The 24,448-nt window shown below is 35.3% G+C and overlaps 3 protein-coding genes across 11 annotated transcripts in view; 2 read left to right on the top strand and 1 right to left on the bottom strand.

Annotated features, from left to right (window-relative positions):
- The first annotated feature begins 1,296 nt into the window (after positions 1 to 1,296).
- Positions 1,297 to 9,945, top strand: LOC106174655 (cysteine-rich venom protein latisemin). Its single transcript, XM_013556314.2, has 10 exons — positions 1,297 to 1,796; positions 4,283 to 4,381; positions 4,805 to 4,902; positions 5,387 to 5,477; positions 5,675 to 5,814; positions 6,175 to 6,263; positions 6,508 to 6,593; positions 7,473 to 7,574; positions 7,675 to 7,800; positions 8,187 to 9,945. The coding sequence occupies exons 1-10, from the start codon at positions 1,751 to 1,753 to the stop codon at positions 8,312 to 8,314; spliced, it is 1,005 nt and encodes a 334-aa protein (XP_013411768.2). The 5' UTR covers positions 1,297 to 1,750; the 3' UTR covers positions 8,315 to 9,945.
- Positions 9,167 to 14,092, bottom strand: LOC106174662 (uncharacterized). Of its 6 annotated transcripts, none has more exons than XM_087001761.1 (7): positions 13,981 to 14,092; positions 13,734 to 13,863; positions 11,995 to 12,088; positions 11,551 to 11,698; positions 11,070 to 11,231; positions 10,663 to 10,788; positions 9,167 to 10,368 (listed from the first exon to the last, which is right to left on the bottom strand). In XM_087001761.1, the coding sequence occupies exons 2-7, from the start codon at positions 13,739 to 13,741 to the stop codon at positions 10,097 to 10,099; spliced, it is 810 nt and encodes a 269-aa protein (XP_086857887.1). In that variant the 5' UTR covers positions 13,742 to 13,863; positions 13,981 to 14,092; the 3' UTR covers positions 9,167 to 10,096. The 6 variants fall into 6 exon arrangements, with proteins under 6 accessions (XP_086857887.1, XP_086857888.1, XP_013411777.2 ...); XM_087001762.1 differs by having other exon boundaries at positions 11,551 to 11,684; positions 12,032 to 12,088; XM_013556323.2 differs by lacking the exon at positions 11,995 to 12,088.
- LOC106174661 (organic cation transporter-like protein) overlaps positions 14,083 to 24,448 on the top strand; it is a 48,188-nt gene continuing 37,822 nt past the window's right edge. The window contains exons 1-10 of one of the 4 annotated variants that reach the window (XM_013556319.2): positions 14,083 to 14,214; positions 15,575 to 15,898; positions 16,352 to 16,582; positions 17,307 to 17,503; positions 18,457 to 18,897; positions 19,191 to 19,325; positions 19,957 to 20,042; positions 20,355 to 20,475; positions 20,825 to 20,897; positions 21,144 to 21,291. In XM_013556319.2, the coding sequence (XP_013411773.2) occupies positions 15,575 to 15,898; positions 16,352 to 16,582; positions 17,307 to 17,503; positions 18,457 to 18,897; positions 19,191 to 19,325; positions 19,957 to 20,042; positions 20,355 to 20,475; positions 20,825 to 20,897; positions 21,144 to 21,291 (1,756 nt within the window). In that variant the 5' untranslated portion in view covers positions 14,083 to 14,214. The other 3 variants (XM_013556320.2, XM_013556322.2, XM_087001760.1) reach the window with 3 other exon arrangements.

Genomic DNA, 24,448 nt, shown 5'->3' with positions numbered 1-24,448 from the left:
CAAATTAGATTGGAAATTATTTAAATTACCTGGACGATTTTGTTGCCAAAGCGTTGCCTGCTACATGTGTGCTCGAGTCATTGCAATATTACGTCGCAGTCCGTTTTGGCCGTAATACCCCCACCACCCCCAAACAGCGCATGCGTTCATTCTATACGCATGGCAAGTTAGTGCCCTCGCATGTGCGTACTTGTGTGCGCCTGAGTACGAACCGAGTACTTGCGCGCGTATAAGACCGAGTGTGTGTGTGTGTGCACACTTGAACCTATGCCCATGCCAGTTAAAAAAAAAACCCATCTTAGTATGATTAACTTCGGTGGCTTCAGCGTCAATGATTTATTTTTCCTGCCCTGTCTTCCATCCCATACCAATACAAAAATAAATTGAAATAATTCACATGGCAGTAGGTCTAATCTGCTGTATACATCTTCCTTACAGCCCCGATAAAACATTTACAAGAAAGAAAATGGCAATAAGATCGTAAAAAATGTGTTCTTCGCATATTTTCTTATCCTCCCCTTACATACCATTGTGTTTTGTTACATTAAGCTGCGAAGAAAATTGCCAGTTAGCCTGTCATCTGCAATCCGTTCAAAAAATACTGTCAAGTTCCAATTTTGCTTTTGACTCATTCATTTTTTATTTGTTGCAACGCCCTGTGCTACTTCCTCCTCTTCAGTGTACGGTATTTCAGCTTGGTGAACTTTTCAGATCATGTTTGCAGTCTTATCAAGAAAAGGGACATCTTACATAATCCCCTAGTTTTATCAATTACTGGAGTGTTACTAAACATAAGAAAAGAACAGCAAACAAAGGATATCTTGAAAAAGGTCCAAATTGCAGGTGTCAAACATTATATAGACAAAGATAGAGCACAGATATGAAACACGGACATATTACAATACAAAAAGTGTGGGGAAAATAATAATATAATTTGATTTAGTTGCATCGTGAGGAATAAATGACGAAAATAAAAGAATTTCAGGAGAACACGGGCCTCTATGAAATACGAATCTGTTAAATATGATTAATTTAATACCTGAACGTAAAGAAGATTCTTTGATTAAAATGTCAGTTTTATTCTAACGCCAAAGGCACTACCTGCTCTCCCTTTTACCAAAAGTACTTTTGTCTCTCTACTCTCTTTCCAGACATCCAATAAACCGAAAGATTTTGCAGATAAGAACACATCTAGTCCTGTGCCCGCCTACTCTAGCGTGAGGCTGATATGCCCAATTATAATACAACCTCATTTCATAATACACATTTTGCGTCAATTCATATAAGTCACAGGGTTGGGCCTCGGTGCCAGCTAAATCGCGTGAACGTGTCTTTAGTGCGTTTAGCTGCATCATTTGACGACGAGCACCACTTCACCAAATCGGGATTTGTTTTTGTTTTGAATCTTAGTGTCTTGGATATTATCATTTATTGTCGCACATTTGTCGGGTGCCCATTAACTCCAGTTGATGAAACTACGCGATCAACACAATTAGTCAGATTCCAATATTTTGCTAAATCCATTGAAATCGCTACACAATTAGGTAAGGCTAAATTAACAGCAATGTTGACATACCTAAATCGCCGGGCCATTTAATATTCAGTTAGCTATTATAATTGGAGCTCTTCTGTTATTACCTCCCGGGCCAGCTCACTCGAAGAACTCCAGGCAAAAACAAGCCCGGATCCTGTGGAGATTTGAGAGATTCTCCTGCAAAAAAATCAGTTTAGAAGGAAGATATATTTCATCATGGTAAGACCTACGCACCTGGCACTGGGAGCCTTATTTCTATGTGGTATGTAGGTCTTTATTTATTTCACAGAATATAAGAAAAATGTATCGGTTACATATAGGCTTGTTTCATTTGTACGTTACATATATTCCACTGTATCTGATATTAAATTTCATAAAATACTGAGTCAAAGCTTTGAACTGAGGACATAACAAGGATATCCCTATCTGTTCCATCTTAGAATTTTTTCAATGTGCAAAGAAATATACGAAGGCATAGATGTTAATGCATATAGATACGTATACATGCGTTCTTGAAATTTGATGAGGGAAGTACAGCATGCAAGTACGCGAGCGTCAGAACATGCCTGTTAATTTAGTTGTTTCAGGTTATCCGTTGCTATCAATACTACCGACCGCTTCCCCCTCCCCAGCCTCCTCAACGCCCTTTAGGGATTTATGACGAATTATTTTCATGATTTGAAGATAAAAGACTTTTAATGAAGATGTACGCAAGGATTCACAATCGACTTGATATCCCTAACTATCATTCTGTAAATTAATCAGTCGGTCTGCATAACTGCATTGCTATAATTCATCCTGCCCTACTCTGCCGATTAGGGACATTTACCTTTGGACAAAATCCATTATTGTGGGGAAATAAGATACGTTATCATTTTGAGACCCTCCAAAATTAACCTCAACACTTTGGAATCGATATTTCATGAATCGACGTTGCTTAGGTAGATTAAAAATGTTCCTGAAATAAAATAAGCCGTCTAGCAAAGGGAAACGTAATATCATGGTTCGTTTTTACAAGTACAACGCCGCGGGTGGGTATCTTTGGCTGTTATTTGGGGTGTTACCAATACATCATTCTCATATGATTCACCATATACGTTTTTTTTTTTTGTTTTTTTTTTTTGGGGGGGGGTCTAGTCACGGGTTAAAGGTATTATAACGGGTTTTTGTTTTGTACGTACTGTACGTCCACCGAAACTGAGCATGTTATTTGGAATTTGATCATTTTCATAACGTTGATAAATCTCTGTCGAGATGCGGCACATGTTGGTTCTCGTCTCAAAGACTTCCGATTTTGCACGCACTGCACCATTTACTGACTAATAGTTTCTAGGGGCGTTGTTAAGGATTTGACAATTTCATAATGCCAAAGTGTTTCAATTGTGGTATGGTTATTAACCTGATAAACCGAGAGTGATTAATCTTTGTTAATACGTTAGTATGGGGTACACGCGTAAACGATGAATAATTTTATTGCTTCAAAATAGTAACTAGCTAATCCAAATCTAGATAATCAGTTAATCAACGGCCATTCGTGTTCATCAAAAGCCATGGAATATAAACACGTTATCAGTTGTTAACCTATGCACAGGCGGTAATGATTAGCTTATTTTCCTGTAGATATTGAAAAATAGCGATTTATGCAAATAATATTAGTATTGTAAAATCATGGCAAGACTAAGTGTTACAACATAAGAAAGTAACATACCATGCATCATTGTAATTGCTAAACACAATTTAAATAATAAGCTATGGATGAGTGTGGGTACCAAAAGTGCTGTTCTATCATTACGCCCCCTATTGTATTAGTTCTTTTTTTTTTTCGTTTTCGCCTACCTTTTCTACAAAACTGTAATGAAAGGATTATTCCCAATTGTCTACGACATTGTCTACGCCATGGTTACTGTCTCCATTATTTCACGAGTTCCAAGGGATCGTGCACCTTCTTACTGTGATCTCGATAAGAAAGGATTCTAATATCAATATAGGCCTTATTAAGAAAAAAAAACGTGTCTCTTTTAAAGTGCAAATGATAAGGATTTAGATGGGTCGATGAAAGGACTGAGAGAAAAAACTTCCGTTACTTTCAAACAGAAATATACTGCCTTGCAATTATTTCTGATGCATAAATCCTAGACCATCACCAAATCCCGTCTTTCTATTCTATATATATGCGTGTATGTCGGTTCAGTGTGCATATGATAAGAAAACCTTTATTTTGCATGATCTTCCAATACTACTATATTGAATTTTTAAGACTCGAAATCCAATATCTATAATGGTCTACAAAATTTCCCAAATGAATTAGATGAAATTAAATGATCGATTAATAAATCTACTTAACGTAATGTAAGCCCACCTTGAGGTTCAGGGTGTTAACGGTAACTTTCTTCTGCCCATTGCCGTGCAGGAAAGCGGCAGACTTTTATTATCAAATAAGCACCTTTTATTTTAGAATGGTAGTGGCGACGTCATAAGAAACCGATTCGTAATTTCATTAGCTCATTTTTTATTTGAATCATTCAGTGGTCGCAAAAAATGTGCGGGGAAAATGAAATTGTAAAATAAAATCGGATATCCCCCCCCCCCCTAAAGGATTAAAAGGATTAAAAAGGATTAAAAATCAGTGTGTATACTGCGAAGAGCAAATAATGCGTCTCGATAATATTACCAACGATTAGAAAATAAGTCCCTTTCCTCCCATTTTCATCTCTCTGCAATAACAAGCCCGACTTTAATTTTTTTCAGTTTCTACAGCAGCAGCAGCAGAAAAATGTAAAGATAAATTTGCTGTGTGGCCAAGACACTCAGCGTGCCTACCAAAATCTATTAAATGGGAATCTGGGGGTAAGCTTTTGATATTTTAACCACAAGGACAAAAATTAACTTATATCGTGATAGTGTATTTAATCTTAGCCCGTTGGTGATTTGTTATGCATTTTAGATTGTGTTAATCTAGCTGTAAATCCAAGGCTAAGCATGGCAAATTAAATTTTAAGTCTTTCATCAATCACGAGATTTTAATGATGAAAGTTATCAGGAGGTCAGTATATAAATTAGTCAATCTGAATTTATTCTCAATAGTGGACTCAGGACATCTCTGAAATTTGTAGATTGTCGATTGATTTATTAAAGAAAAGATTATTTCTGATTTTTTTTTTCGTAATTGAAATGATTACGGTGTAGCTGGGAATTTTCTGACTGAAAAAAGTTGCATATAAATTATCGAAATTGAACAGTGTCTTATGGTCAGTGCTATGGATGCTTTAGGTGTGACTGAAAACGACATAGCAACCATTGTAAGCAAACACAATGAATTAAGAAAAGCAACGGCTGATGATCATGAAGCATCGAATATGATGAAAATGGTGAGTTCTATCGTGATGTGTAAATGAGCATCCACAGATTTAGAAAGAACACTTGATAAAATGCCTTTTTAAATTAATGACATTTTTCATTTGATAATTGATTTAATTCATATTTTAATGTAAGTTTTGACGCGTCTTTTTAAAATGTTGGCAGTTGATCAGTTAGTCTGAGGGAGTACCATATTAAATATAGATGCCTATTATAAATTATCCTATTGATGACTGCCACTCTTCACAAAGTCGATTTTTTTTCATAGTAACAGATATTTTGAATCAAGATCAGAGCAAAACAACTGAAATTGCCAAAAAAAATTTCAACTTTATTTTGTCAATGTAGTGAATTGAATACTCACTCATTCACTCATCTGTCCCCCCCTCTCTCTCTCTCTCTCTCTCTCTCTCTCTCTTTGTGTGCGTGTGTACGCGCGCGTGCGTGTGTTAGTTGTGATACTGATTTACAGCCATATCCATTTATTCGTCGCAGTATTGGGACGAAGAAATCGCAGAGGTTGCACAAGGCTGGGCCGACAACTGTCATTATGACCACGAGCCTGGTGAATTAAGGCGGGTGCCTGGTAAGAATAACTGACACGTTTTACAATATGTATAGCTAATGCACAAAACATTTGTCTTTTCATTAGAAAAGCGTTATTACTCTTTTAAAATTTACATTTTCAGAAGAAAAATTGATTACTCTCTATTTGCGGTTAAAAATAAAAAATAAAAATCCATAAATGGAATAAAATACCAAGCTTCGGTTGTTGTTACGTAGGAAAATATTCCGTCGGTCAGAACCTGGGAAAGGGCTACAAGTCGTGGGAAGCTGTAATACAGGCTTGGTATGATGAAATCAAGGACTTTATATATGGAGATGAAAATATGGACTTCGGTAAAGTGGGACATTATACTCAGGTAACTATTTCCGGGAGAACTAGCATACAAATGCGGAATGATGCCTTTTTTAATCTTATTTTATCTTATTTTGTTTCTTTCTATAGTTCTCATTTGAATTAATATTTTGACAGGTGCTATTTTAATATCATTTTTGAAGGGAGGTAGCAATAGCAACACGCTATATAGTCGGACCTTCCCCCTTATCAACATTGATTTCTGGTTCCAGCCCTATTCCCTTTTCAAAGGGGGAAAGTCATAAATGTGTTTTTAAGATACTTTCCAAATATCCTGACAATACTAAAACGATTGCGTGAGCATAGGACTGACAATTAACAGATATTATTCAAGGGTATAAATCAAATTGTCATTTACTTTCAGCTAGTGTGGGCCGCTAGCTCACGAATAGGCTGTGGCTTTGCTAATTGTGGTGAGGCAGGCAAAATATACGTGTGTGACTATGGACCTGCGTAAGTGAAAATACCAAACTCTATATTAAAAATCCTTGTCAATTTTTTTGTCTCTATTTCTGGCATATTTTTGATGCGGGATGGGTTATATTTTTTAAATTTATTTGTTAGAAACTTATCCCCAATTGTAGAGTAAAAATATTGATTCACATTTACATCCTTTGGTTCTTGTGGCTGTTGCGTTCAATCTTGCTTGTTTCTGCCAAAAAAATAAAATTTTATTACTGTATTATTTTACATCTAGTGGCAACGTGGGTGGATTCAGTAAGCCTTACAAGCAGGGGAAGGCGTGCTCTGCTTGCAGCAATCATTGTAGCAATTCTCTTTGTGGTAAGCTGTTTTCAAGTAATAGGTTTTATACAGTAAGACTGCCCTAGCTGTTTTATTTACTGTTTTGCGGGCCTACCCGTGTGGTTTTCCAAGAAAAGTTTATAATGACAACGAAATTCCACATAATTCCATTGCCGCCGAATTCGAATTTTCAAATAAATTGGCAAAAGTGTACATGTTTACTAAAAACGGATAACAAGTATCTGTTTCTTCCGTGCTTTCACTAACAGAAGTTGCATGTAACGGATCGCATAGGGCCAGTTTTATTGTATCACCTTTGAGATGGATACGTGGTTCAACCATTTTCGTTACCTCCGCCAAGGAGGTTATGTTTTCGCCGTTCGTCACCAGCGTAACGCAAAATGGATGGATTTTGATGAAACTTTCAGGATTGGTGATGGGCTAAAGTGGTTAGAGTTTGGTGATGCTCCATTAATTAATTAATTAATTAATTAATTAATTATTAGTCAACAATTTGTCTTGGTGGAGGTTTGCGCTCGTTAAGTGCTTTTCTACTTTATTTTAGTTTTTATATTCTCGATGCTCAAATCCGATTATTGCCGCCGGCACCACACGTTACGAAATAGAATGAGCCCATGAAAAAACATATATTGTTTTAATTTGAAATAGATTGTGGAGATGGTTGGCTTGCACAGATAATAGAGATGGTTGCCTTGATTAAGAAAAAAAAATTACAATTAATTTATAATATAACATACATAGGTCATAGGTGTTTGTATTGCAGTACAAGCAAAGTATTTAAATCTTAATAATCTAATATTTGAAGAAAGCGACTCAGAAGACATTTACTGGCAATTTCTTGATTGTTATTTCTTCGCTATTTCATCATTTACTAAAACTATTGTTTTACTTTTACAGACTGCGAAAACAAAGTGTGTCTGAATAGTGCGACAATGCATTACAATAACTGTAGCTGCGACTGCTTAACCAACAGTTATAAACCTTCAGACAACTGTGCATGTAAGTTGACCTTTCTTTTCTCTTTTTCCTTCCTTTCCGGGCTAGCCGAATATGAGAACTAAATTTACAATGTGCATTTCAACGGGCATTTTTATTGCAGTGAACTGCGATGAAGTGAAAGACGAGTACTACTGCGGTAAATCGGCAGGATACCTATCCATGGCAGACTGTAGGAAATATGCCGGTACAACAGTCTCTTGTCCTCACCAGTGCGATGTGTGTCCATGTAAGTGGCTGTGCATGGGTGCTAGATATCAGTCAGTGCAATGTTGTAAACTTCATCAAATATGAACTTTCAACTATTATTTTTTACACAAACGTGACTTTTAGTAGCTACCAAAAATTGTAAAAAACGCTGCTCTGGTGAGTCAGAAAATGTATTAATTAATTGACATCTAGCAATATTTACACTTTTCTATTTTTTCACGTTTTATGTGCAAGTGAACCAAAGGTGTTTATTTTTGATTAATCAGAATTTACGATTTAGCTCTTAAAACCGCGAGTTGAGTTTCTTTTTCTTTTTTATAAGATAAACACACATGCATCTTCATTTAATTTTTTTGTTTGTTTGTTTGTTTTAACAAGACACTTTACGTCCATATTTAATTTCAGGGGCTGGTTCCAATTACACAGAAGGCAGTGTTCCTATACCGGAGAGTTCCGCACAAAATCTAAATGTAACAAGCCATGTGCTGATCTTACTCTCTCTTGCCATAAAAGGAGCGCTTACGGTTTATTAGAGTAATAGGGGATAATAAATGACTGAAGACTAGTCTTACGTGGATTTTGGTTGCTAGTGAAAACAAGCCACCGTTACTTGAGGATCAGTTCTTAATTAGATTTTTTACAAAGCAGCAAGAGGACAAGGAAATGACGCTTATAATCGATTTCAATATCATTACGAGCCGAGTGGGTAAGACGAGGAAAGCATATACATTTGTAGTAAATTCTATTTTTTGCTTTCGTTTTTTGAAATTGCTTGTTCGATCGCACAAGTCATTGGAAAAGTGGAATTATTTGTAAATGATAAACGCATTTTGGTTTAACAATGTATGATTGCACGTGAGAATTTCGAACAATTTTTATATTTCTGCTTTACATGACGCTTTTTAAAGACATTCACAGCTTTGATTCCATACATATTGCAGTTCGAGTGCAGAAAACATTACTTTTTCTTAATGTTAAACATCCTAGGATTCTTAGACGTCATGGTCTTGCCAAAATTTTCTGTGATATAGGATTAGCCATTAACGTTTTAGTCCGTTTTACATAGTATTATTCTTTTTATATACGACGTTCACAAAATTTTTCTGTTATAGACACGATCTATAGACCCTTTTGGTGAGTTTTAAATTGAACGTAAGTTAAAATAGGATGTCTACAAGGCATTCTTTTCCTCCAAACTGCAAATAAATCGGTCTAAAAGTAGCCTACTAGTCCTTGTAGTCCGTATGTCAATAGAAAGGCATTCATAACAATAAATTTAATAGAGGAAAAGTACCTTGAACTGCAAAATACTAAAAAAAAAAAAAGAATGAAAAATTTTTGCATCGCCTAAAACCCAGGAATTAAAAAGTCTCAGGAACAAAATGCTGTTTTGAAGTATATACAAAACACTTTCCTTTATTTTCAAGCAATTTCAGGTTAGGTATAAAAATATTCAGAACACTGAGAAGAAATTTAACACACTGTCATTTATATAATTAAATGAGATTTTAACAAAATTAACAAAAACAAACCAAGAGCTTGGCTGGCCAAATGTAAAAAGAAAAAGTAAAAAGCAGTTGTGATCAATTGCCTCTCGAACCTTCAAAATATAATCACTAAAATGTGATAGAGGTTACTGCTTAAAAGGATGCATATACTATATTTTAAACAAGTATGGTATATAAGTTATATAACTTATCTTTTTAGAGAAATATCTTGTTGCCTAAACAGCAACTACTTGATATTTTGAAATTCTATTCAGAGATTACCAAAATATGTTACTATTTTTTGCAATTCTGATATTTAAACTGTATAAAAGATTCCATGAAAACTGATATTGATTACATTTTAAATGCCTTTTCTTTCAAGACCATGTTAACTTTACCTTAAATGTTTTAGGCACTGCATCTTAACACATTTCCAATATAACTTACATTTAATAATTACTATCTCTTGACATCATGGAGCTCCATGTGTGAGCTTGAATTTCGATGTATTTCAACAATTTAACAAAGTTCAAACAATTGACACATTTAAGTTGTGTAATGCACTATATCATTTTAAACAAAATACCCCCATGCCTTATGATGACCATGGGGAAGATCAATTATAGATATACTGTATTTTTACACTCATAAAATAAAGATTTAATAAATAAATAAATGCCTTTAAGCACCCTCCAGTTGACATTACCATCCTCAAACATGTAGAAATTCCTCACTTGCATTTATACATGTGAGTGATTATAGTGTAACATAAACTAGAATTTAACTGCACTTATATCATATGGCAAGCAAAAAAAATTAAAACTGCTTTCATACTTGAATTCTGTATTCTTTAAGTTCTTCATACAAAGGCATGTTTTCTTGTATGCTTTCCTGCACCTCTACTGGTAAATCATTCAGGTCAGGTGGTTTCTGAGATGATACCTCTTCAAGTTTCTTAAACCCTGTGCTTGTTGTCAGTTCCTCGTACCACCCAGGCCAACGGTGCCAGTGAGTGTCCTTGGTGGAGCCTGCTTCCCACTGTAACATACTGGGGCTGAATTCTATCCCTGTTAATGAGCAGTACCTTTTCACAATGCCAGCTAGAAAAGCAGAAGAAAAGATCTTAAGTAATATCTGAATAAATATTTCGGATTAAAGAGACTCATCTCAATCTGCTATTACAATCCACTATTAATGATGACTTGACTGACCTCATTAAAAAATTAAATAATGAATTAATATTAATTTGGAATTTCATCCAAATGCCAAATCAAATCATTTGGAAATTTAATCCTGTTTCTTTAAAATTCACATGCATTGACTATTCTTAAAAATGTCCTATGAAGCAGACCAAAAATACAACAAAATATCAGTTGTGAAGTTATGAAAATAACCTGGATCATTCAAAAGATCATCTGCATCTATCAACACTGGGGTCTGGCCAGTTTCTTTCTTGATCAAATGGAACAATTGATGTATGGGTTTATAGGTGGCTTCCAGTTTGTCAAAATGATCACACCCTTAAGACAAAATATATATATATATATATATATATATATATATATATATATATATATATATATATATATATATATATATATATATATACATCAGCACATAAGAAAACATTTTTCTACCTATGCAAGAAATAATACTTTGTTAAAATGTATTCTACACAACCTTAAAAATATTTTTAAAAACAAATAAGCAAAACACTTGAAAAATTATATGACATTTCAATTTCAATGAAAATATAACTCTTTAAATAGCAAAAAACAATAAAATACAATAGATTCAATACCATTTCTCTCTTTATCAGTTAGACACTTGTACAGATCTGGGGTTGCCTGTTTTGGGTTTCTTATCAGAAAGGTGTGTTGATAACCAGAAGGTATATAATCCATGGTGTCCAACTTGCCCATCAAATAAACAGCCATTTCTTTACCAAAAATTAAATCAAAACCTGAAAATAAAAATAAAAAAAACAACAACAATATAATTGCTTATCTGAAAATATTTTTCATGTCTGAGTTTAAATTTACATTATGCATCTCAAAACTAACTGCATATCAAATGGTTAAAAAAGTCCCAAACTTTGAATTTTATTTTTCAAAAACTATCCAAAACAATAACAACTTTACATATTTTTACACTACACTACACTACTTCATAATATTGCCTCCACTAGAAAATTTTGATTCAAAACATTAACAAGAACAGCATTTTGTGCGAAATACCAGTGCACAACTTAAAGTTCTAAAAGGCATTTTTGTCTCATTTACCTGGGTAGTCCTCCTCATACTCAGCTTTACTCTTTTTGAAGTTCCCAGTGGTGGATGAAAAATTGGATGTGTCAACTCCATCAGAATATCTGTTGCTAAGTCTTTCTTCTCCAAAGTAAAATGGCTTGAAATTCCTTTCTAGAAGAAGCTTCATATGTATTTTTAAATTAAAGGGTTATCTTACTTAATTACAATTTTGTGGATAACAAATGGTGTATATTATTTAATTGAAAGAAGTCACAGTGGCGATTTCTCATCCCCACTACTGGGTGGTATAAGTGACAATGTGTATTTTAAATAGGGTAAACATCACTCACCAACTATTCAACACGTTTTCATACTATTGCATTTCTACTATGGAGATTGTCTTGATAGACATCATTGTAAATTGTCAAAATATGAGAAGACTACAGAGAGACTTTAATAAGTGTTTGGTTAACTGACATCACTGGATAAAATTGTCCAATGAGTGTATGCCGACTTCTGAAATCTAGGGTTCCCTATTCCAACAGGTTTGCTATTCTGGAGGGTTGCTATTCTGAAAAGACATTATAATTATGTTTTAGAGTAGAATTAGTTGGAAGCCATGTCAAGCTTTTAGTGCTAAAATTCTGTCTGCAATACTGTGTAAATGCCTAGAACAACAACACTGCAATTTGAGAGGGTTATTCTGTTTATAACAATCTTTCACAAGGCTTATTGCCAAGTGATGATAAACATATAGACTTTATTTCATGAATATTTAAATTTTATATTCATCCATCAATCAGAGGTGAGCACCAAATTTAACATTTATAATTAAACATTTTCTTTACATTCAATTCAGATTTTTTGTGCTACTCTTGGGATGCATTACAGAATAGCAGACTTTTGAAATAGTGAATCCTTGGGAATAGCAAACCTTTGGAACATCAGACTGTCAGAATAATAAAACTCAGAACTGCTATCCCTCAGAACAGCAAATTATAGCCACTTTCCCCACAATACAGGAAGATTCTGATTGTACGTGAGGAAGCACTCCGTAACAGACATATGAGAACCGTAGAACACTGGAGCGAACACACTTGCTATTGGAGATCACGTTCGTATTCAGAATCAGACTGGTCCACATCCAAATAAATGGGACAAAACTGGCACTATTAATGAAGTTAAACAGTTTGACCAGTACCTGGTGAAAGTTGATGGATCTGGACGTGTGACACTATTCCATATGTGTCATCTCTACCTCGTCATTCTATCATTGATGACCTAAAGCACAGTTTTTACATACAACAGCCTACAGTAAACAATGACACACCTACATTCAGCAAATTACCAGAACCAGAATCTACCTTATTGAAAAATTGAGATGAATCAGTGGAGTTCGAAAAAACTGTCACCACAACTCTACCCATAGGTCCAAATGAAACTGATGGAAAGTGTAAAGAAACACGAAGCCTACCTTTCATGAAACACAACCATCTCATGAAACTCCTAAAGCACTTCCAAAACCACCACGGATATTAACAAGACTTTTACCACACAACAAACCCGGACTAAAGGAATCAAATGAAGGACTACGCAGATCTGTAAGACTAAATAAAAACTAACTTTAGCCGTCTTTAATGTTTAAAAGACTGGGGGGGGGGGGGGCATAGAGGATAATGAGCATACTGTAGTTTTCATTAAAAGGTAATTGCTTACCAAGAGTACTTAGTCAGATATTAGATGTAGCCAAAGGCTATGTTGCACCAGTACCCGGTACATTATAAAGCATCAGTACTTACCTGGAGAACATGTCATTCTCTCTATGCACACTGTGTATATAGTGAATCACTCAGACACTGGCCTTCACCCTGATAGGAGGTGTGCAGGACTTTTTATACCTGAGGTGACTTTCATTTATCTATATACCCGGTATATCAGTATTTCATAATCTAGTTCTTTGTTGTATATTTCATATTTTTCCATTTATTATATTATTGAGTTTACTAATAGTTTGTTTGTATGCATTTCAGCCTTCATTGTTTCCAGTTAATAAAGATTGGAAATCAAATAGTGTCCATCTTATCTACAGTATGTGTGTGGGCTGTTGAACCATTGCAAATATTTTAAAGAGTATTTCAAAATCCTCATATTATGACAACTGTGCATATATATATGTAGTGTTCGCCTTAAATGATATGAACACCAAGATCGGTTACCTTGACATTATCTTTGTTGTATATACATTTTGCGAGGACAGTGGAACAACTTCTTGGCACTGCCCACAGGATTACCCTCTTCTGTTCAGACGATGAAGTTGCCATATCACTTCCAAAGAGACATTTCATCCTAAAAGTGCATGTTTACTTTCTTCATTTCATTCTACTTATCTGATTATTTTAATTATATATTTAATGAAAAGTAAGACAGGCACCCAGACAGTGGTTTAAAACAAATAACACCCACCACGGCTTTCACAGGCAACTGTGGTCTTCACATTAAGCTTTTCTTTTGTAAAAGGAGACTAAAATTGAGCAAAGTGAAGGTCAAACTAATTGACCTCGTTTTCGAAAAACTCTTTGTTAAAGAGAAGCTGACCATTACGAGACTTATCACGGAGGTCAAGCTCACATGGAACAGTAGTAACCTTGCCTAGACGTTCACTTGTCACAAGCCCAGACTAGAGAAGTAAAGAAAAAGGTTGGTGAATCATTTGTTTGCACAAATTAATACTTCTTTTAAATTGTAAACAGTTGAGGACTTTCTGGAGAGCTCAGCGTATTAATAATATTGCTCGTCGCTGTGCGTAAAGCGTTTGCAAGTTTTTTTAACAGTTGCAAGTTTTATGCGCAAATAGATCTGCTATTTGCGTTTTCTCTAATGTGCTTTTTTCGCTGTGTGCAGAGATTGCAAACTTATGCATACAAGTCTTTTTTCGATGTTTATCTTAAAACGAGTATTTATGTTTATCGTGAAATGAGTATTTTGATGGCTCAAATATCTCTGACGCAATTTTTTATACACTTGCACAAGTGAACGCTGATGGAGGGCTTGAGGTCCAGCTAGAGCTACTGATCTGTGCAGTTGTACCTGTGAATTCAATACTGTTTAGCTGGGCTCTGTATCTAGAAAGCATCACCAATTGGGACCGCATGCATGCATAGTGATCAATTGCTATTTGCGATGGCGATTGCACCCACCTGCATACAGTATCTTGAAGCCTTAGCAAATGCAACACAATATTTTCATGTCTGAAAGTACAGTTATAGCCTTGATCATTACATCAGTTCCATTGCTGCATAAAGTGAAAATGTCAACATTTTTGTGTTTGAGTTTGTAAGTAACAAAGTAAGAGAATAATGTTTTTTTCCTGTTTGTATATTTACACTTGGACTACTTGGATACACATCAAAAAGACTACATCTGATAACACTTTATATTCGGGATGTTGCAGGAATTAGTCATAATTACATTGTGTTGGGAAATTGGGAGTTCTTGACAACTGATCTAAATAACAGCTGGGGGCACTGTGCCAACAGTGATCTTCACACTACATCTGATAACATTTAGAGATTGCAGTAATTAACAACTTGTCCAAACAATAGCTAGTGGACTGTGAGCAGCACTTTACCCATCTGGGATAATAATAGCTAGCACCTTCTCAAATAGAACAGGCAGAAGGTATTGTTACACTGTACTTGCAACAGGGATTCTCCCAGATATAATAGCAGTGAAACAATTGCAAGGAAAAATAGAAGCCTGCATCTGCTGTGTTTTTTCTGTCCTGCTGCTGTACAAATGAAATGTTGAGGTGAATTTAGGGTAAAAACTGTCTTACATCGCTAACAATTTTGAATTTTGAAAAACTTTTTCTAGTGAAGTGAAAGATGACAATGAAGCTAGCTAGTTTAGCAAACCCTTGGATGGCACCTCAATGCACAAGTCACATAAGGTGCATGAAACATTTTTTAGTTTAAAATGTGCGACTTTCTAGATATAAACTTCTCTGGCAAAGTGAATATCCATTCATCATATATGTTTTTTTTCTTTGCAATTTCAGATGAAGTTAGATGATGTATTGACACACATTGGTGGCTATGGCAGATTCCAAATTTTGATCTTTGTCCTGATTGGTCTAATCAACTTGCGAAGCAGTGGCTATCTTCTGGGGATAGTTTTCATTGGCTACAAACCAGGCCACCACTGCACTCTCCCCACAAATGCCACATTGAATGAGTCGGTGCCCTTAGAACTGGATAATGAAGGGAACTGGCAGTTGTCTCAGTGTAAGATGTATGCTGTGTCAGGGAGTAACAAGACCATTACATGTACAGATGGATGGGATTATGCAACAGAGAAAGGAGAAAAGACTATTGTAACAGAGGTATGTAAACTAAGGTGTGCATCGGCATTAAAAAGTTAATGAATGGAATAAAAAACATAGGCATTAAACAATTTTCTTTGGGTATCATTTATTCTTCAACATGTGCAGCATGTGTGTTGAAAACCTGCTTGAGAATACACATTCAAGTGAACAAGATGGTTGTGAATACAGTGTAAATGAATCTGTAGCATGGTACTTATTGCATTATCTTGCTTCATCTGTCCTCTTTTGCAACTCTTCTTGTACATGTTCTTTTTTAAATATGGTGGAGATCATGAAGACAGATTATATAGTTTTTATCTTCCAACGTAGCTTTTTAAATATGTATGTAAAAGATGTCTTTTATGTGTGATAAAATATGCTTTGTATTTCAAAATTACCAAGGTGTTTTTTTATTGATTTATTTTCATGTTGTTAACAGTTATGCCCATGATGATAATGATTTCATTATAGTGGGATTTAGTTTGTGGTCAAGACTGGTTAGTGGACATGTCCACTACAATCCACATGGCAGGCATAATGTGTGGATCTTTGTTCATCACCCCTTTATCAGACAGAGTGGGCAGAAAACATGTCCTCTTAGCCTGCCTGTGGATACAGACAGCTCTGGCCTTTGGACTGGCTTTCACCACCAGCTATCTGCAGTTTGTTATTCTAAGGTTTTTTATAGGGGCACTTAACAGGGTGAGTGGAAAATATATATATTAGCATGATGGGATTTGTTACAGATAATATCTATGTAGAAACTATGCTAAGGACAGTGAAAGTTTCATTGTTTTCCTGGCAGAAAACACCAAAGACAGTTCAGATAGAGAGATTATCTTTAACTATCCGGATAGTATATCTGCTTTTGTTTAATTGTTGAAGGCTAATTTAAAGTATGTTTAAAATACATAATGCATTATATTAGATATCTGAAGTATTATTTAGGATTTTGTTTTATGTATTCTGACTTAGTTAAAGTATTTATTGATTGTCTGTTGCATACATTTATAAATGTACATATAAACATTTAAGTTGCAATAAATAAAAGCATTTCTAATTTGTTATAAACTATACTATTGGTATATGTTTTGTCAGAACTTGTTTGAATGTTGTGACTGTGGCAGTTATAGCTGACAAGAATTAAGTCAGTGGCATTATTTTTTTAATTTATGGCATATGATTACATTTGCAGAAATCTGTCTGCATTTTTATTCAGGCTAACAGATAAATAAATTTTTATCAAATGCTTCAGGGGATTTACCTTACTTAAATGAAATATAAATATTTGCTTATTTTCTGTGAATTTTTTTTATTTAGCAAAATGATCATTTGATTAAAACACAGATGTGCTATCCCAACCCCAGCAATGGCTCAGTGAAAACATGATTTAGCAGAGTATCATAAACATTCCTGTGTCTTCCAGGGTATAGCAGTAATAAGTTATGTAATGATGACTGAAGTGTTCCCACCCTCTCACCGTACTCTGCCTGGGATAGTACAGCAAGTATTCTGGGCTGCTGGCCTCATGGGCCTGGCTTTTATTGCCTGGCTGGTCAAGGACTGGAGGCATCTGTCACTGGTCATCTCACTGCCCACTGTTCTCATGGTCTCATATTACTGGTAAGTTTAGTAGAATAGCCATGAGCTTTTTACAGTGCCACAAAGTACTTCAGGCATAAAGTAATCTAGGTTATTTTTATCCAAACTAATTTATTTTGAATACCTTTTCTGTCCATATTCCCCACAAAGGCTATGTTCATCACAAGTCCAGTATTAACCCTGATTACTCATTAATGACATTAGAGCTTCAAATGTCATTAATGACATTTGAAGCTGTAAAAAAAGGAAACAAGTTTTGTCACAGGCCACCTCCTTTTCATGCACACTGAATGGGTCAAGTAGATATACCTCCAGACAAAAAATAAGGAAACAATTTTTATTTCAAGTCCAAATTCCACATTATGTTCAATATATTGTGCAATATGAATATTAGATGATACAGGTCAAAGAAAAGAAAAACAATTGATAATAACACAAAAATGTTTGAAATAATGTAGAATTATAAGTCTTTTAATCAAGTCCTTAAATAAATGGCTAGAGAAAAACATCAGTTACATCAAACAAGTTACAAGTGACAACAAAAAGCAATAACATCATCTACAAGTGGGCACTTGTACTGCCCTGTACAGGTACTGTATTTACTGTACTCTGTACAGTTTACTCTGGGTTAATTGTCTGGCTGTGGCCATAAATGGATCGAAAAAGGCAAGACTGAAGCTAACTGTACACCAGGATTCAAAGGCGCAATGTGTATGGATGATTTACATAATTTATAGCTTGACATAAAACGCATAGAGAGCTCTAATATTTTTTATCATCCAGGTTTTATTAAGATCAAATTTTAAATTGAACATATGTAAATACACACAACATTGTGCATTGATAACCGAGTCTGATTTACCTACAAAATATAGATTCCAAGATCACAGACTGGAAAAAAAAATACCACTGGTGTGTAATTTTTTGTATCATTGTTTAACAAATTGACAGCAGGTGATGAATTCCTTTTTCAGGCTCCTCCCCGAGTCTATACGCTGGCTTATTGCAAAGGGCAAGATAAAAGAAGCAGAAGCAATTCTTCAAAAGGCTGCTAGAATTAATAAGGCATCTCTACCAGATAACTGTTTATCCTCTGAAGAAATGGACATGATGATGAATCAGAATATAAAACATGCTGACAACCCATCGACTCAAGAAATGCTTCAAGAAGAAGAAACAGTGGAGGAAGCTCAGCATGTGACTCAGTTAACTTATGACAAGGCTGAAAATATAGCTGGTGAAATGAAAGTAGAAAATTCTTCTGTCACTCCAAGCAACAAGTGTTCTGCAGAAAACAATGACCAGAATGATGAACATTGTAAAACAAAACATGGCTTTTTTGAACTACTGGACATGTTCAAGATATGCTGCATACCAAAAATGGCATTCTACACTATCACTGTATGTTACTTATGGTAAGAGATCAAGATACTATTAATTTATTTTGATGAATATAAGTGAAAGTGCTTTGGTTTCTTTTAAAATGCATTCTGTTCGATTGGTTACAATGTAAGTCAGTTAGAACTTATACATATTGAAGAATGCATTATGCTACTATACAAAAAGTAGCGAAAACATTCCCATTTGATATTTTAAAAAGTTGCAGTTTTGATATAAGTGCATACAGGTGCTATTTATGAACATTATATCAGATACGTGCATATATCTAGATAGTAATTAACCACAAGTGGTCTTCCTTTTTTTTAAGGATGGTGAACAGTCTAGCGTACTATGGTCTGACTCTGGGTTCAGGGACACTGCATGGAGATAGATATATCAACTTCTTTCTCAGTGGTGCTGTAGAGTTGCCTGCATATTTCATAGGTTCCTTTCTTCTGCAGAGGTATGGAATGTTGGATTTACATTATTGCCTTCAATGTCAAGTGCATTCAGTCAATGGCAAAAGTAAAAACTGGTTCAGGACTTGATTTTTCACCATACAAGAGACTGATTTGGTTTACGTGAGATTTAATTGCCTCATGGGAAAGGTGGGGCCTCAGACTTGAAATCCCTGATGAGTTTAGACAATTTTATGTCTCTTTACTTATATGAAACACTTGAATGCTGTTTAAGCTGTGTATCAGGCATGAGCTTTTTCTGCGGAAAAGCAGAATTCCATGTTTTGAAACTCATTTCTGATGGTTTCCGAGATTCGTGTTGGATCCCACCATAAAGGTTCAGAGGGTTTTTTTAACCCAAGGGCTCATGTCTGGTGTGTAGTATCAGTGGTATGTTGGTAGGCATGAGTTATATGAGTGATTAAGAATAAGATTGTCACACATTTTATGGCATTTTAAGATAAAACCAGTATAAGCTTTTTAATGATTATTTTCTGATAGTAAACTGTAATGCTCTAACAAAGATGTCAATATTTCAGAGAGGGGAAGGAGATGGAGGAGATATAATCAGCATTGGATTCTGTAGTTTTTATTACAGAAATCAGTTGATTATTATTTTACCATTTTACTCTTCAGATTTGGAAGAAGAAAACCTATTTGTATGTTTCAAATGTTGTGTGGTTTGTCTAATATTATGCTGGTGTTCATACCAAAAGAAACAGGTAAATCTTTTTTATTTTTATTGAGCTTTTATAATTTTATTCTCAAATGCATCCTATGTTACAGGCATTTTATTTCCATATCATTGTCATACTTATTACCTCCCATCTTTTTGTTTCAATAATTTAAAAATATATATATAATTTTTAATTAATTACTTTGTGTGTTTAAGAAGTTCATACCTTTATTTAGACTAGTGTTTTTTCCAGTTTCTAAAACTCAATGAGATTATATAAATTGTTTATTGAACATTTGAAGTAATGTGTAGAGGGTAAATACAGGAAATACATGAGTAAGACATTGCCTTCTTTCAGACAGTGGAGTGAACCTCCTCCCTCTTATCATCACCATCTCATTGCTGGGGAAGTTTGGGATCACTGCATCCTTCAGTAGTATATACCTGTATTCAGCAGAAATATTCCCAACGGTATTTAGGTAAATTTTATATTGTTTGAGCATTTTGTCTTCGTTTATCTACAGTGCATTTCTTTTGATGTTTATTATAAATGAATCTCCATTGCTGAAAATACCCATCTTACCTTGACAGTGGTGAGATTTTTCCAACCATTGGCAGATGTCTGACTTTTTGGAAGCCAAATATCATGTTTGAGATTGATGCAGATATGAAATAAAAACTGTGTGTATAGGTGGGAGGAGGTGGGGTAGGTCTGGACACCACGCCATATTTCCATTTTTTTCCACAAAATGGCAGTCTTGTCCTTGTCTAAATGCTTTTTTAAAAATGTGTAATATTTATTTGACATTATATGTTTTTTGATTTTAGGAACTCTGCATTTGGATTTGCAGCATTTTGGGACACTGTTGGTGGGATGGCAGCACCTTTTGTTCTATATAGTGTAAGTCTTTGCTTTATATGCTTGCAGGTATACTGGTACTTTTTGAGAAGAAACCAGGTGGAAGTAGGAATTGTCTCTTCTGCAAATAGATGAATTGCTGTTTTGAAGTTTACCATTTTATTTGGTTAGAACTTCTCATAGTGTTTAAGCATATGCTCCCTATTGAGGTTTTCTAAAAGCCCTTCTGTTTGAATTGCTTATAAGTGAAACATAACATTGAACTTCTTTTTTTGTCATTTCCTTTAGTCTAAAGCAATGTTGGAGCTGCCAAGAACAGTGTTTGGAGGGTTAACAATAGTTTCTGGACTGTTAACTCTCATCCTACCAGAGACCCACAACCATCCAGTGCCAGAGACAGTAGAAGATCTTGAGAAATGGAACACTCAGCTGATAAGTAAAAAGAAGCCGAGAGTCTGAAATTAGATTTACAATATTATGTTTTGTAGTGAACCTGTTAAAACCAAAGTATTTGATAAATATCCAAAAGAGGTTTCATGTGGTCTCTGGATCAGATAAAAACAAACACCATTCATATGATCAAGACTTATAGGTTGTGAAGACAAGATGAAATGTATGACTGTTTGTTATCTAATCGGGTCTAATCATTTCTACTGTGTTTAATGATTATTGTTAAGTTTAGTAGAAGTTAGAGGAGACTGGGGAAAAAACTGGACATGTTTAGTCTTTATGGAGGATCTGGGTAAAACAGTATAGTATTAAAATGTTCAGTCATTGGTTGTTTTTCTGGAGAATATGCTTCCAAGAGAATATTCATGATGTTGGGGGAAGTATAGTAGGTCAAGAGACAAAACCCCATTAGAAGCAGGGAGCAGAGCCTCTAAAGTTGATAAAAATATATTAAAATTTTTTTCTTTTCCTTCTGTCACCCTCTTGCATGCTTGATGTTTTATGAGGCACATGTACTCCTCTCCATCCCTCTGGGGGTGCATATTGCACTCATCTAGATATTCAAGGCATCCCTTTTGTCTGTATTCCAGATTGATAATAAGCTTCTTACAAACTGTCAAACATTAGATTACTATCTACTTTATGATTCTTTCCATGCAATCAGGTACAGTTTCCATGCATCACAAGCATTAAAAATGTAACTGTATTTGAGTCTGGAATAACCTCGAGTCTTTCTTATGCCTACAGGGTATAATTGGCCAAAGCCAAGACTTTCAAGAATCTATTAGATTATTTTCGTTATGGCCTCTGTGGGGTTTTCCAATCTGAAAGTGTACTTTCTACACACAGATCCTTGCATAGGCTTTGGCTGGCAGTGAAGGCTGCTCCGTCTCCTCCACTTCAGCTTCCTAGGTAGCAGGATGTGCAGCTGCCTGAAGGGAGTCACATATACATTTAAATGCAACCCTGGTTCATGACCCATAATATTCTGAATGTCCCTCCTCAAGCACTGGGCTAGCTTCCTCTAGCACTACATTCACTGAGGAGTCCAATTTGCCTTGTAATTTTCAGAATATTGAAATTACATTATCTGTTTGCTCTTATAATGTTTGTGCCAATTTTCTTGCGAGTTCGTTTCTGAGCTTTGAAAGTTTGTAGGCAATGAAATCTTTCAAATCCTGTTCCTGGGTGTGGCCTTGGTGGCTCATGAAGTGGTTTGATTGGTCAAGTAGTCATCCCCGCTCCCAAACAGACTGCTTTCCATCACCTCAGTCTTGCCACCGGCAGCACTGATTGGGCTAGTGACTAATCCCTGGCCTATCTTCTTGTGTACAGAGTGCCGGTAGCAAGCTACTGGAAGGAAAAAGTAATAATGCTTAATTATTTGTTTGTGGATGCCAGGTAGATGGGTCCGCAGACAAAGGACATATCATCGGTGACACCCCAAATCTTCCCATTTACTTGTCTTGTCAATTTTAATGGCTTACCTGTGTCTTGGGCGCTTGTATCCAGCAAGTTGCGGGGCATTTGCAGAGGGCGATTTCCTAGGATCTTGTCAAGCTCTTCGTAATACTTGCATGTTTTGTGCCCCCTACCACTACGACTGAAAAATATAAAGGAAGAAATACATGAAGATATAATAAACACATGGATATGGGTAATCAACAGTAACAGCGCCTGAGAGACGAATTATAAGGCCTATAGGCGCTATCTAGTAAGGTAAGTTATGAAAAATACGAAGGTGAATGAAGTCAGAAATCTGACAGTAGTTGATAATTGCAAAATTCAAAAGAAACTCACTTCTTGTTGTCTTTCACTTTCATACAGTTCTCTTTCAACTTTCTGATTTTATTGAGGCAAGCCTGGCCTGAACGATCAATACAGCAATCCTGTCTCAGCCGCTCAGCGATCTTTCGGAAAACTTGAACATTTGTGTAACGCACACTTGCAAACTGCGCTTGAATGTCTTCCTTCCCCCAGATATTGATGAGTGCGAGGGTATCTGCCTCTGTCCAGTTTTCCATTCCCTTTGCCTTTCCTCCCAAGTGGTTTGGCACTACTACTAGCCTGTCTTCTCTTATTGTGGCATGTACAGTGATTCATTCGATATGCCTTCTTCACTAGGTATGAGGAAAATAGTTTCAGCAATTTCTTTGTTCATTGCTGCTTCCCCCTCTAACTCTTCAGAAATGAAGAGGAAATCCCCATTGTTAGAGGAGGAAACAGCAATGTGTGTAATTTTTTTTCTTCATCCATGCTTGGTTGCATCTGGAATGAACAGAGAAGACATAACTAATTATAATTTGAAACAGTGAATTTGTTAAACATCATATAAAACATTTATTTGTAGTGAAATTACGGGACCAAGGACAGTGTTGACGTAGGTATAGTATTAGTATTCTTGTTTGTTGGGATGAAATCATGCATGTATGTTTTATATTCGAGTTTTAAGTATGGAAGTTTTAGAAAGGAAAGACGAGGATGAATGAAAACAGTGAGATGTGTTTGATAATTTTTTGCATCATTTTTGTTGGTCCTAACACTGAAAGTTGCTAAATTGCATGAAAATTGCAATTAAAGTTTCATGGAGGGCAATTTTAAGTGTGAAATGAACTGAATTTTGGTGTACTTGTGTACAACATTAATCCCTAGTAATGTGAAGTAGATATTGACATTTTTGCATGGTTTAATATGACATAATAATAATAATTATTAATAGATGGATATACAGTGATATGGAATTGTTTAATTGAAATAACTTCTTTAACATTTAGAGACTGTTTAGTATGGATTACAAAAAAAAAGAAAAAAAACAGTTGTTACCTCCACATCTTTGGAGTTGTTGATGTGGCACACTAACCTTTTTACAAAAGAGTTGAAACTTATTTGTCCCTTAAATTCTGCCGAACTTCCAACCTTGACAGGAGAACTAGAGGCATCTTGCCATAGATTTACAGCTATTGAGTCTGTTTCGTCTTGTACCATGAGGGTTATCTTTGTAGGTTGTCCCTTGACTATAAGGTCCTTGGTTGTTGCAATCTGTAAAGAAGTAAGAAGAGATTTCAACAAAAGAAACTGGCAATGAATAAAATGTTAGCCTGCAATATGATGCATTGGTTTTGAAACGTTATTGCAAAACAGTT

Source organism: Lingula anatina, chromosome 1 (genome assembly GCF_051362555.1).
Source record: "Lingula anatina isolate TDL-2025a chromosome 1, LinAna3.0, whole genome shotgun sequence".
NCBI classification, from domain to species: Eukaryota; Metazoa; Brachiopoda; class Lingulata; order Lingulida; family Lingulidae; genus Lingula; species Lingula anatina.
This window is presented reverse-complemented; position numbering and strand designations above follow the sequence as displayed.